Source organism: Myxocyprinus asiaticus, chromosome 24 (assembly GCF_019703515.2).
Source record: "Myxocyprinus asiaticus isolate MX2 ecotype Aquarium Trade chromosome 24, UBuf_Myxa_2, whole genome shotgun sequence".
NCBI lineage: Eukaryota > Metazoa > Chordata > Actinopteri > Cypriniformes > Catostomidae > Myxocyprinus > Myxocyprinus asiaticus.
The window spans coordinates 6,125,329-6,138,874 of NC_059367.1; the positions used below are offsets into that span (position 1 = coordinate 6,125,329).

Below are 13,546 nucleotides of genomic sequence, written 5' to 3' on the forward strand. Positions count from 1 at the left end.
GCTTGCTCACTGAGGGTCTAAATATAAATATAATTATTTTCTATTAGTTATTTTAAGGCACAATTTAAAATCATGTTTTTTGTTTTGTTTTTTTGTTTAAACCGCACCATTATGACTCGAAGACATTACTATAGTACAGCTTTTCCTGTTGAAGCATAATTTTCTGTTAAGCTGCTTTGAAATGATGTGTGTTGTGAAAAGCGCTATACTAATAAAAATGACTTGACTTGACTTGACTAAAAGATGAATCAAAGTTTTTTTCCCCCCATGGAACTTCTTCAGCTTGAGCTACTGTTCAAATCTAGGTCAAATGGGACGAGTCCATGTTTACAGCCCATTTCAGCTCTCCTCCAAAATCCACATATTTTATGGGGTGTAAATGTTTATTTTATGAATTATAAGCTATCTACTTTGATTAAGATATACCCTAAAATGTGTTCTTTTCAGGAAGGGGGACAATTTAAAAAATCATTTGAAAGTTTTTCCTTCGCATCAGATTTCAAGCACAAACACTTTGGAAAGGAGAGAGAGACAAAAACAAAAAAAAGAAAAAAGAAAGAAAAAGAAACAGACTGGGAAAAGAGGAGAGAGAGAGAGAGAGAGAGAGAGAGAGAGAGAGAGAGAGAGAGAGAGAGAGAGAGAGAGAGAGGAGGGGGGGGGGGGGGGCTCGGTTTCATATGTCCAGAAGGAGGAGGAGGATTTTCAGTTTAGCACACTTTGGCGTTTTCGAGTCCCACAAAAGAATAGACAAGCAACCGGTGGAGACTAAAACAAGAGCAAAACTTGAACATTGAAACATTCTAACAAAGGGTCATCGCGATATTGTCAGTTCTTGTGGGAAAGGATTGTATTTAAAGAGACACGTACACACATTCGGAGGAGTTAGGAAACAAAGCATATGTGGATTTTGTTTAAAGCAGCTGAGTGTGCATATTTTTGGATACGGTTGTACCGAAAGGAAACGAGGAAACCCGTCTGAATAGCGAGGAAAAAATACCGACAATGTGCGGCGATCTTTATTGCGGCGCCCCGTCGCGCTCTTAACCCGCAATTTACCATCGGAAATTAAATTGAAGAAGGTGGAATGGGAAAGTTGCGTTTGGAATGTCAGTAACTGAGTGAATTTAGTTCAGCCTGATTTTGCATGGAATAACGCAATGCAACAATGTCAATAGATGAAAATAGATGAAGAGATAACTTATATTGCTTCTGTTATGGATGCATAACAATGTATGCATGTGTATTCTGTCATTCATTGATGTATTCTGTGACCTCTGAAAGGGATAAGCATAAAACTTCCAATGGCATAAGAGGAATATTCCTAAAGGGCCGTTCACACCGAACGCGTTTTGCGTCCGTCTTTTCTATGTAGACGCGTTTTTAGTCGCCGTTTCAAGTTAAGAAGAACTTCAGCTTGCCTCGATTTGCGTTCTTTGGCGTTCGGTCTGAACGGCCCCCAAAGGTCATTGCGTATTGTCGGAGTTCGGTATATTAAATTGGCTTGGGAACATACGTGTGGTTGCGGTTCAACTGATCGTTGATGGCTTTTTTTATTGCTCAAAGCGACTTGGATTGGAATTGCACTCCGCCGTCTGATCGGATGGGATTGAACTGCCTGATTTACCGTTTACAGCATCGCCAAGAAGACGGGACGCAGGAGTCTCTTGTGTCTTTGGACCTGAACTGTTTTGAGCATTCGGGTCTTATATTTGGACCTGGGATATAAACCGTACTGTGTGTATTTTCCGCCCCCTGGATTCGACCGCATCCTGTGTCATATATGCCTGCGTAAGGATTGAGCAGGCAGGCATGCAGCTGAATCGACCCAAGAGCGCTCATTTGATCACCTCCAGTCCGCACAATTCGTCCTCATATTCCAGCCAGTTCAAAACCATGCGCTTCTCATACCACATCGGCAGCGGTTTGCCGAGTCCTCAGCCTGCCCTGCGCAGAACAGGTGAGTGTGGATCTAATAGGCTATAAAGAATAAATGAAAAGACATTTGTATCAGTTAGGCTACGTTTCTTTTCAGTATCAGAGTCCTTTGGAATGACCTTTTCTAATGCAATACTACCAAAGCATCATTATAAATTACATTTGGGTAAATTATGAATATAAATGTAGAATCCTAGTCTGGTGACCCAACGCTTGTAGGTTCAAACCCCACAAGGTTGATCCATCACTGTTGTCTCCTTGAGACACTTACCACCCTGGTTACTCCATGTGGAAAGAACTTGTAAGAAATGCAGGGTGAATTAGGAGAATCATTAGAGACATTTTTTACACTTTCAGCTTTGCTATTTAAGTGTGATTATCACCCCAACACTTTCAAAGCAGCAAATGAGACTTTATCATGACAACCCAGTGGGAATATGGCAATGTTAACTATAGATGAAGTGCTTGCAATGGACTAAGACATGTACACATATACACTTAATGTACCGGATTGCTCTGTAAATTGCTTTGGCTAAAATATATTAATCTAAATGACAAAATGCTTACACATCTGGATTCATGTAAAAAGGCACCACAGTGCTTAATGTTTTGCGATGACTACGCATCTTTAAGACTAGAAAAATGTTTAATGTTTAAAAAAAAAAAAAAAAAATACTCTGAAAATGGGGCAAGTTGAGCTCAATCGACAACATTTGTGGCATAATGTTGATTACCAAAAATAAATAAATAAATAAATAACTTCGACTCGTCCGTCCCTTTGTTTTAAAAAAGCAAAAAAGTCAATGGGGCCAATTTTTTGCTGGTTTGTAGGCTGAAATGTGAAGCTTATACATCGTCATGGCAATGAAGTTTTAAAATTGGATACAACTTTACGCAGAACATGTTAGTAAGTGATTTTATCACACTAAAATCATATTAACATGCATATTGTTTACGTCTTGTGGCTATACTTCAGAAATGGTGAGTATTTTAATGTTTAGGGATTGGCCCCATTCACTTCCATTGTACTGTAAGTGCCACACTGTAACCCAGATTTTTGCTTTTTTTTTTTAAAGAAAAGGAGGGATGAGTCAAAATTAATTTGTGTGGTAATCAACATTATGCTACAAATGCTGTTGATTGAGCTTAACTTGTATTGAACCTGGAAGATTTCATTAATGGGGGCTCAGTGCAAAAAATTGTTTTTGTTTTTTGTGTGGATTTTTTCACCTTTTTCACCCAATTTGGAATGCCCAGTTCCCAATGCACTTGTTTAAGTCCTTGTGGTCATGTAGTGATTTGCCTCAATCCCAGCTGCCTCTGTGTCTGAGACTGTCAACCTGTGCATCTTATCACATGGCTTGTTGAAACATAGTATGTGTGTGGAGGCTTCACACCATCCACTCACCCCACCGAGAACAAACCACGTTATAGTGACCACAAGGAGGTTACCCCATGTGATTCTACCCTCCCTAGCAACTGGGCCAATTTGGTTGTTTAGGAGACCTGGCTGGAGTCACTCAGCACGCCCTGGGATTTGAACTAGCGAGCTAGTGAACTCCAGGGGTGGTAGACAGTGTCTTTACCACTGAGTTACCCATTCCCCCCATTTCATATGTTTTTAATATACTACTGAAGGCCTAGTTGGACACATTATTGCATAAAATACTGTATTATAAAGAAAGGGTAATCAATTCTAAATAATGTTTAGTACAGAGAATTTATGTTAATGATTTGATTTTACATACAAGTATGCCATAGAGTATGTTTTTCTATGGTTAGAATTTTTTTTACCTTCCTATAAGGTAATAATGCATTGGCCCTGTTTTTGAGTCATACAAGTAAATGAATGAATTAATGAGTTTTATCCTTATATAGTGCTTTTCTGACACTATTCTCAAAGCGCTTTACATAGGAACACTGACATGCAAAGAACGGGGGCTACGGGGCACAAGCACCTTCACAGATGTAAAGGTGCCCTTTTACGTGGAGGTACCTTTAAGAGCACAGAGATTTAAGCGGAGGTGTCTTTACTACAGCACTTTTGTGTTTTGGGTTGTGACCCAACAGTTGAGAAACACTGTTTTAAAGGATATATGATGCATTTATATCCAGTGAGTTTTGGTCTTAGTCGCATCCAAAACCCAGCTTCAGAAGACATGGGTTAAACTACTCAAGTCATACAGATTTATGCAGCCTTTATGTCCTTTTTAAAACTTTAAAGTTTTTGACCCGATTGACTTGCATTTTATGGATATAAACACATCATTTATATCCTTCAAAACACCTTCATTTGTGCTCTGCAGAAGAAAGTCATATGAGTTTGACACAGCATAAGGGTGAGTAATATGAGTGTGAACTATTCCTTTATAGGAAAATGCATTCTGAATGCAGCCCTACTGAATCCTGCCATGACATACAGCACATTTACCATAATGTGTAGGTGTTTGCTTGGCTGAATCACACACAAGTCACCTTACACTGTATTAAGAGGAGGGCGAGCTCATTGTTCTGATTACTGAAAGAAATCACCATTCATCTTATTTATCCTGCGTGCAGCCAACATCACAGAAGCAATGGTGCTCTGAATGGATGTGCTTGAAGAAGGTCATCAGTCACAGTGGCATAATGTATTAGCCTGTAACCACACGTGTTTGTCTCAGAGGAGAGCCTGTCACTAAATCAATGCCCTCTGTTTCAGAATGACATTTTCTGGATTGCCATGTAATCCTATGACTATTCTGGTAAAAAAAAAAGAAAGAAAAAAAAAAGATAAGACTGTCTCTAAGAAGCATGCATACTGTTTCTCTTAATACTGTAGACTCTAAGTTAGTACCTGATAAGACAGCGTATTATGTTTCAGTTTGAAGGAGTCACAATAAGCTTGCTGTAATATAGAAACTGGTATCTTTAGTGTTAGTGATGCATGCCATCAGATGTTCTCTGTGTGCCTATAATGATATTCACATGGTCCACTGCTCACTTGCTGATAAGGCAACAGCAGAGACCTTGAAGTAGAGCCTAGTCGTCCTGTATCTTATTGCTATACGTTTGCCCTTGACTGCCATGTTTGTACTCAAGTGTGTGTGTTACTGTCTGGTTCTTTAAGAGTCTGTCAGTTTGGGATCTTTACTCAAGCAATGCACTTGCACTGTGAAATCCAATTAAAGTCTGAAATACTGAGCAATGCAGTGGGTTGCATCTGTGCTAACCACATAGACGCCATGAGCTTGGCTTTTTGGTGCATTGGATGGCATAGATGAAGAGGTTTAGATTAATGGCATAGCTCTGTTGTGTAAAGGACCATATAAAGTAGTTGCTGTTCTTAAGTTAAACACCCTATTGGCACATGCTACAATGCATGATATCTCATCAGCAGTAGGTTTGTGTTTGAATTAGTTTTAATAATCTCATGTTGACCTTAATTACGAAAGTATTTGGAATGGAAATTTCATTATCTGTTACTGTTGAAATTTCAACATGAGGATTACCATTCAAGCGTCTCTCAAAATGACGCACAGAAGGGGATCACTTTCCATTGTCACCCATAAAAATAGGGTGGGAGTGTTTAAAGTTGTTGTTTTGAAACATTTGTATCCTTATTGCAGATGAAAGTAACAGATGGGGTTGTGGGGCTTTTGTCCTTTTATTGAAAGTTGTTACCCTAAAACACATTCAGATCCGGTATAATGGATATAAAAACTGTACTGGATGTGTCTGATCACAGCTTAAGCATCTGTTGATAGATTTACAGATTTACTGTGTTTTTGTCATGAGCTGTTTTAAAGAGGCCTTGTTGTGAGACAGATTGTGGTCAAATTCATGTGTGTTTTCTGTATCATTTGAATTTTCCAAAGGTTTTGAGAGAGGAAAGGGGAATGCCATATTGTAGTGTAATGATACTCAGTGTGTGTGAAAACTTGGATGGATGTGGTTCAAGATTGCGCTAAAATGTATTTGAAACAAGCCAACATTTCATTTTGAAAATGGCTTTGCAGGATCAGCACAAACAATATTTGTATTTTTTTATTTTTGGACATGTAACATGGTTTAACCATGTTTTTGGACACGTACTATGGTATTACCATGGTATCTGAACATGGCATTTAGTATACAGTAACTATCTGATACCATCAGTGTATCATGTTATCACCACTGTACTTTTTTGTTAGCAAGGCCTCAATAATAATACCATGCTATTACAGTGTGTTTTTAAAAATGTTTTTTATATGTGTCTTGAATGTACCATGTGCCATTTGGACATGAGTTATGGTAATACCATGGTATTTTTTGAATGACCATAGAGTAGTATGTAAATACCATGGAATATAACTATGATAATCTTTCTTTGTACCATGTTACATATCAAAATCCCATGGTATTACCATATGATACCATTTCTGCACCATGTTATCACCATAGTACGTTTTTTGTAAGGAAGGTCTCAATGGAAATTATAATGGTCTGAACATAGTGCCTTCCATTTTAAAGGAATATTTCGGGTTCAATACAAGTTAAGTTTAATCAACAGCATTTGTGGCATAATGCTGATTACCATAACATTTTTATTTCTGCTCATCCCTCCTTTTATTTAACAAAAAGCAAAAATCGTTGTTACAGTGAGACACTTACAATGGAAGTGAATGGGGCCAATGTTTGGAGGGTTTAAAGGCAGAAATGTGAAGCTTATAATTTTATGAAAGTACTTACATTAGTTCTTCTGTAAAAAAAAAAATAAAAACTGTATTATTTCAGCTGTGAAGTTGTTTAAATTGTCGTTTTTTACGATCGTTTTAGGGTTTACTGCATTGCAGCGTCGTCATGGCAATGAAGTTATAAAATTGGCTATAACTTTAAACAGAAAATGTTGGTACACGATTTTATCACACTGACCACGTTTATATGCACTTAAGAAAACGGTTTATTTCATGGTTTTTGCAGAAATTGGCGTTCTGAAACGTCATGTAAACGAGAATGCAGATTTCCCTACACACTCTCACAGCGAAATCGTAAGAATTTATACGACTTTTCAAAATTTGGCTAATTCGCATGCATTCGTACAACTTTCACGACAGCCAGTGACATCGCTTGACATTGTTCCCATCTAATATGCAAAAATTGCTTGCTTCTGTCACACACAACAGCTTCCTAGTCATGTTTACACACTCACACTGATCGGTTAGGTTTAGATAAGGGGTTTGGGTAAGGGCATAATATTAATAAGAATGTCCTTAATGCCTCGTGCGCAAAATTCACGCTTACTTCAGCATTACACATCCGGGCATTTGCACGTGATGAAATCGAACAAACTCTTAAAACATCATACGAAATAGCCAACTTGTAAAATATATACACATTTTCATGAGACTGGGTTGAGATTTCATTACACCGTTAAAGGGATTAAGAGAAAGTGTTTTAACACATCCAGGTTTCTCACGGAGAACGCGACTTAATGTGGCCATGTAAACGCATAAACACTGTAACAGGTTTTGACGCCATTGACTTCCATTGTAAGTGCCTCACTGTAACCTTGATTTTTGCTTTTTTTAAAGAAAAGGAGGGACAAATCTAAATAATATTTTGTGATAATCAGACAACATGCCACAAATGCGATTGATTGAGCTTAACTTGTATTGAACACAGAATATTCCTTTAAGAATACGTTATTGCAGAAATAATCAGAGCAATCATATTTTACACCATGTTTGCTATGTCTCTGTGTCTGTTTGGTTTGGATAACATTTCACTGGATAATGTTAGAATGTGAGGGATGTTGCAAAAACTTGGATCTGTCTGTTCCTAAAAGGGTACATATCTCTGTAACAACACGGCCTGCCTACAATCAAGCCCTACAACTCCCCTGATCATTGTCACATAGTTCTGGAAAACAATGTTGTCTCCGATATCATGAGTAGCTGGGAGCAAGAAAATTATGGCTTATTCAGCTAAAATCGAGTTTTAGTCACCCCAAAGTGATGTTATGTCACCATTTAGTCACCCTTATATTGTTTCAAACTTATATGACTTTCTGTTTTCCGTGGAACACAAAAAGAGATGTTAGGCAGAATGATAGGGACATACAGCCTCAGTCACCATTCACATCCATTGTATGGAAAATTATGCAATGAAAGTGAATGGTGACTGAGGCTACATTCTGCCTAATATCTCCTTTTGTGTTCCATGGAAGAAATACTTTTTTTTTGGGGGGGGGGGGGGGTGTTATAACAACATGAGGGTGAGTAAATGATGACTGTTTTCAATATTTGTGTGAACTATCCCTTTAAGCTAGGATAGGAGAAACTATTCTAACTTGAAAAAATACCCACTTCATCTTTTAGTGCTGTTATTATGACAGCTTGAAAGCGCAGCAGATCTCATTGGTCAGCGGCCAACTCGGTAGATGTGTAGGAAGTCTGTCTGGCTGCTCAGCCTGGCGCTCTTTGGAGAATAACAATTGTGTGAATGAGCCAAACTCCCTGAACATCTCAAGAGCGCTGAGACAGTGTGTGAGATATAGCCATATATAGGTTGGGAAGGAGATGGGCTCTGCAGTGGCTCTCTAACCCATATTTTTTTTTAGGAAGTCCCGTATATGCAAAACAGACCCACGCTTGTGACCCCATTGGCCTCTTTTGTAAATACTGTGCATGGATACAGTATGTTTACTTTACCATGTCCTAGTTTGATTGCTGTGCAGCAGAGCACAAAAGTTCGGTTCTGGAAGTGAAAATCCCATTTAATTTTTTCAATAGACTAATTCATTTTGAATGATAATGTATAAACCTTACAAGACAGACCTACCATGAGCTCAGAGGTTGTTAAGTGATGGTATATGCTTTTGTAGATGTCACAAGTCAATAAAAAAATAAAAATGTGTTTAATAACCGCATTCCCAGTGAAGTACTAGTCCACATAATCCAGTTCAGTGGCCGCCGATTCCCAAACGTTGCAGAATCAGATAATGTAAACGAGTTGGTCTCCCTACACTCAAAAATGTTACTTATATTTGAAAATATCTGAATATTTTGCAATTAACTAAAAAGTACAGTTTTACTTAGAAATTGCTAGTAAATGTAACAGACCATATTTTCAAGTGAAGGCTACACACAGTTCTTTGTGGCTTTAATTAGAAATTCTCAAGTAAAGTTTACTTTTACTTTTCAAGTAAATTGTACTCACTCTTTGTTTGTACATTTTACTTGTATTTTACATGTTGCACTGATTTAAGCCATGCTTTTAATAGTGTACTTGCATTTCAATGCATTTTTAACTTACTTAATCATGTGTTACATGACACCCAGAAGCCTTCCACGGGGAAGCTTAATGCACACTACGTAGTCTGTTATACAACATCACTTTGCTTTAATGATGATAGAAACAAGGCATGCAGACCTGAACACTTGGTGCACAAAACATGAAAACATTCAAACTTGATAAAATAAGAAGTTAGCAAACGTAACCAACATTAAAAACAGTGTTAAATCAACTTGCAAACAGTAAAACAATGCAAGCTCATTAATTATTCAAGCCCGGCATGCTGTGAAAACCAGCTTTGAAATGTTAAGTAAAATGTACTTGTTTAATTTTCCTGAGAAATTTACTCAAATTAGCCAATAAACATGACAAGGGTTTCTACTCTAAGACTGATACATGATGACGTATTGTAAAGATAACAAACAATCACAAATAATATTTACTTAAAACTAGAGCATTCATTTTTACATACTTGAATTGTGTACAAATGTAGAATTTAATTAATTTTCAAGCTCAGGCTTAAACGAACTTATTCAATGTAGAAAGTACTTAATATTTTCTATTATATATATACTTTACCACAAAATATTTTTTTCAGTATATATTGTTTTGCATTTTTGATCTTTAAAGGTAAATAAATATTTTTATATTGTGCCATTGTTTCTGATTTGCTTACGTCAGTGTTTGTTTTGTAAATAGGGGCCCCGCTAAAAATGTACATACTTATTGGAAAACGTAATCGAAATCATGAGATTAATTGCATTAATTTTATTCTGTTGTTAGCAATAATTTCTTCTCTTCACTGTCGCCTGTCTTTAGCTAGATTGGTTTGAAAGTAAATGTCCTAAAAAAAAAAGCTGCTCTGGAACAATTGTTTTTTTTTTTTGTCAAGTGTTATATGAGTTCTTTTCAAGTTTACACATGTAGCATTTTTCTAATAGGGTATACAAAAAAAAAAAAAGATATGCAGCCTTCTTAATATAAAGTAAATGTTTCGAGATAATTTCTTTTGGCATTAGTACAGCGACAATTTAAATGTCAGTCATTTCATTTTGTAAAGAGCATGCTGCTGTCTTTATTATCACACTTATTATTTACCTCACACAGTATACATGGGTCTTTATACATGAAAATAATGAAAATACATAGCTACTATAATTCCATTATATTTTAGAAAGAGGGTCCCTTGCAAGAGGATCATCATATTTAGGGGTCCTTGGCATCAAAATGTTTGGAAAACCCTGGCTTGTCTTGCGCAGACCTTCATGGGATGAGATGATCACGCCCTTTCATCTTGGAGCTGGTTGGTTTGGTTTCTCGGCTTAGAACTCTTTATTGAATAAGTATTTGAAATCTCACTGTAGAAAATCAATGAGAAAAATATTTCTGTAACCAAGGCCTGTTATTTAGTGGCTGGTCAATAATGCACATTATAGTCATTGTTTGATCTTTTTGGCTGAGTAAACAGATCTTGTGCATAGCCTAGTCAGACCTTCTCTTATTTCAGTAATTGCAACCTACCCAATTTAAGTCTTCATTCAGTTTATTTGTGGATAAAAACCATTCTCTACATTTTTTAAACCTCTTCATACAAGTTCTGATTTGGTTCGGCAGTGTCAGTGACGTTGACGTTTTGAAAGCTTCATTCTTAGCCTTAGTAAATTCTCTCAGCCTTTGGAATAATGCAAGAAGAACTATGCCTTTAATTCAACAGACATACACTTTAAGACGTTTATAAACGGCCACATACTCATATAAAAGCCATCTGGTGAAGAGATTAGATTACTCAGAGGTGGCTGTTTCCATTCTGGGAATATGTCTTAATTTCCAATATTATGAATTGTGAAATAAATGTATGTTTGCACATTTTGATGACATAAATGTGTGTGTTTGAAGGTCATCTGCCTGTGAGCACTATTTAGTAACTTCATCCAACAGTTTGCTAAGGCTAGCATGTTTTACTATTGCTCATATTTAGGGTTAGTGATTTGAACAAACCCCTAGTAGTTACATCTCTCTCCCATCATGGGGTTAGAAAAGGAGTTATGTCCCAGACCTCAAGTGTATGTAAACAGCCTAAGGGGCCATTGACATTGGATACATTCTTGCATTAAAAACAGCTAGACTGAGTGCAACAGCGCAATTTTAGATGCATTAACTCATATTGCTAATGTAAACATTGGTCAAATGCTGGTCCATATGTAAATATCCTCACCCCTCACCAAGATTCATCTGATTGGTCCATTGTTTTTAAATTTTGAACACGGAATCTACATTTACATTTATGAATTTGGCAGACGCTTTTATCCAAAGCGACTTACAGTGTACTTATTACAGGGACAATACCCCTGGAGCAACCTGGAGTTAAGTGCCTTGCTCAAGGACACAATGGTGATGGCTGTGAGGATTGAACCAGCAACCTTCTACCAGTTATGTGCTTTAGCCTACTACACCACCACCACCACTCACTCACTAATCTAACAGCACTCATGGCGTAAGATGCTGAAAAACAACCAGTGAGATGCTGCGTAACATCCAAAGACGTGTGTTTAGCGCATTTTTACTTTTACTTTTTGCTTGTCCATTTTTTTTTGTCCACTCCGTTTTCAGTTTCCTAACATCATTGTTTTCCAAAGTATGCAGTACTAGAGACTACTAGAGGAAAACGCTGTTCAAGTGTGGATGAGAGGCGTAAATGTAGCAAAATCAATGCGTTTTTAAACAAAAACGGATTAGTGTGGACATGGCCTTAACCCAACAATGAAGAAAAAGCGTGGACGGAATGCAAGAATGCGTCCTGTGTGAAAGTCCCCTGTGGCATGGGGGCGTGGTCATTTGTCTGTCTGCGGGAGAGGGAAAGCAGTAAGGCTCGTCACCTGGGCTGTAATTACTCTTAACACCTGTCTCTCATTATAGTGATGGCAGAGGGAGACCTGATAAGGCACGCCAGAGCGTCGGAGTGAGAGAGAGAGTGGCAAGAGAGCTGGTGGCCGAATGACCAGCAGCAATAACTGCATAGTTCTATGAGAGACTGTTAAAAAGACACTGTTTGAGTTGGCCACTGAGAGCCGTATTTTTTGTTTTATCTGAGTGTGGAGAAAATAAATACTCACCTCAACTGTTCGCTGTCTCCTGACTCCTCCATTGCCCACGAACTTAAATCCTTCACATCCCCCTAACATGATCATTTATTATCATTTCCATAAGTACATTCCAATGTGAATTAAAAGGATTCATTTGGAAAAAGAAAATTCTGTCCTTCTCAATAGTACATTTTCATATATGATTAGGAACCATTGGGGAAATAAACATCGGAGTCAATGGAGCAATTGGGAGCCGTGCTGATGAAACGTTCCTGGACTGTTTCTCATTCGAATCCCATAAAAATAAGCCTCTATTGTTTTTTGCACATTTTCGGTTTTGATTTATAATTGCTTGCACATTTCATACTGCACAGTTTATGAAATAAACACAAATCGTATTTCAAAAGTTCAAACCATTATTTTATTTTATTTGTATTTATGTATTCATATTTTTTTATTTTATCCCCTTTTCTTCCCAATTTTGGAATGCCCAATTCCCACTACTTACTAGGTCTTCGTGGTGGCGCGGTTACTCACCTCAATCTGGGTGGCGGAGGACAAGTCTCAGTTGCCTCCACTTCTGAGACAGTCAATCCACTCATTTTATCACCTGGTTCGTTGTGCATGACACCGCGGAGACTCACAGCATGTGGAGGCTCATGCTACTCTCCGCGATCCACGCACAACTTACCACACGCCCCACTGAGAGCGAGAACCACTAATCACAACCACAAGGAGGTTACCCCATGTGACTCTACCCTCCCTAGCAACCGGGCCAATTTGGTTGCTTAGGAGACCTGGCTGGAGTCACTCAGCACACCCTGGATTCAAACTCGTGACTCCAGGGGTGGTAGTTACTGTCAATACTCACTGAGCTACCCAGGCCCCAGTTCAAACCATTATTTAGATTTGATTGTTGCTCTAGGATTGAACTGTTTCAGGTGTAGTTCAGAGCAACAACAGTTTCTGCACGTAAAGCATTACCAAAAGATCTATACAGTATATAGAGAATATACCTTGAAAACTGTGCAAGAGGAGAATTGGTGCTGTTTTAAAGGCATAGGTTGGTCACATCAAATATTAATTTAGTTTAATGCACTTTGTATGAAGTTAATTGATACAAAAAAATTATTCATGCCATTATTTTTGAAAACATCCCCAATATACTTATTTTCCACAACTGCCAAAATGTTTTGCACAGTATTTTATATGCATGCGTGTTCCCTAGATATGGCTTGTGTTCCTCTAGTTTAAATCAATGGGATTTTTTTGCC

At 37.7% G+C, this 13,546-nt stretch overlaps 1 protein-coding gene across 1 annotated transcript in view; it reads left to right on the forward strand.

The window, feature by feature from the left end:
* The first annotated feature begins 693 nt into the window (after window positions 1–693).
* Window positions 694–13,546, forward strand: part of LOC127415018 (FYVE, RhoGEF and PH domain-containing protein 1-like) — an 80,820-nt gene continuing 67,967 nt past the window's right edge. The window contains exon 1 of the mRNA XM_051653474.1: window positions 694–1,957. Coding sequence (XP_051509434.1) covers window positions 1,810–1,957 — 148 coding nt within the window. The 5' untranslated portion in view covers window positions 694–1,809. The remainder of the gene's footprint in view (window positions 1,958–13,546) is intronic.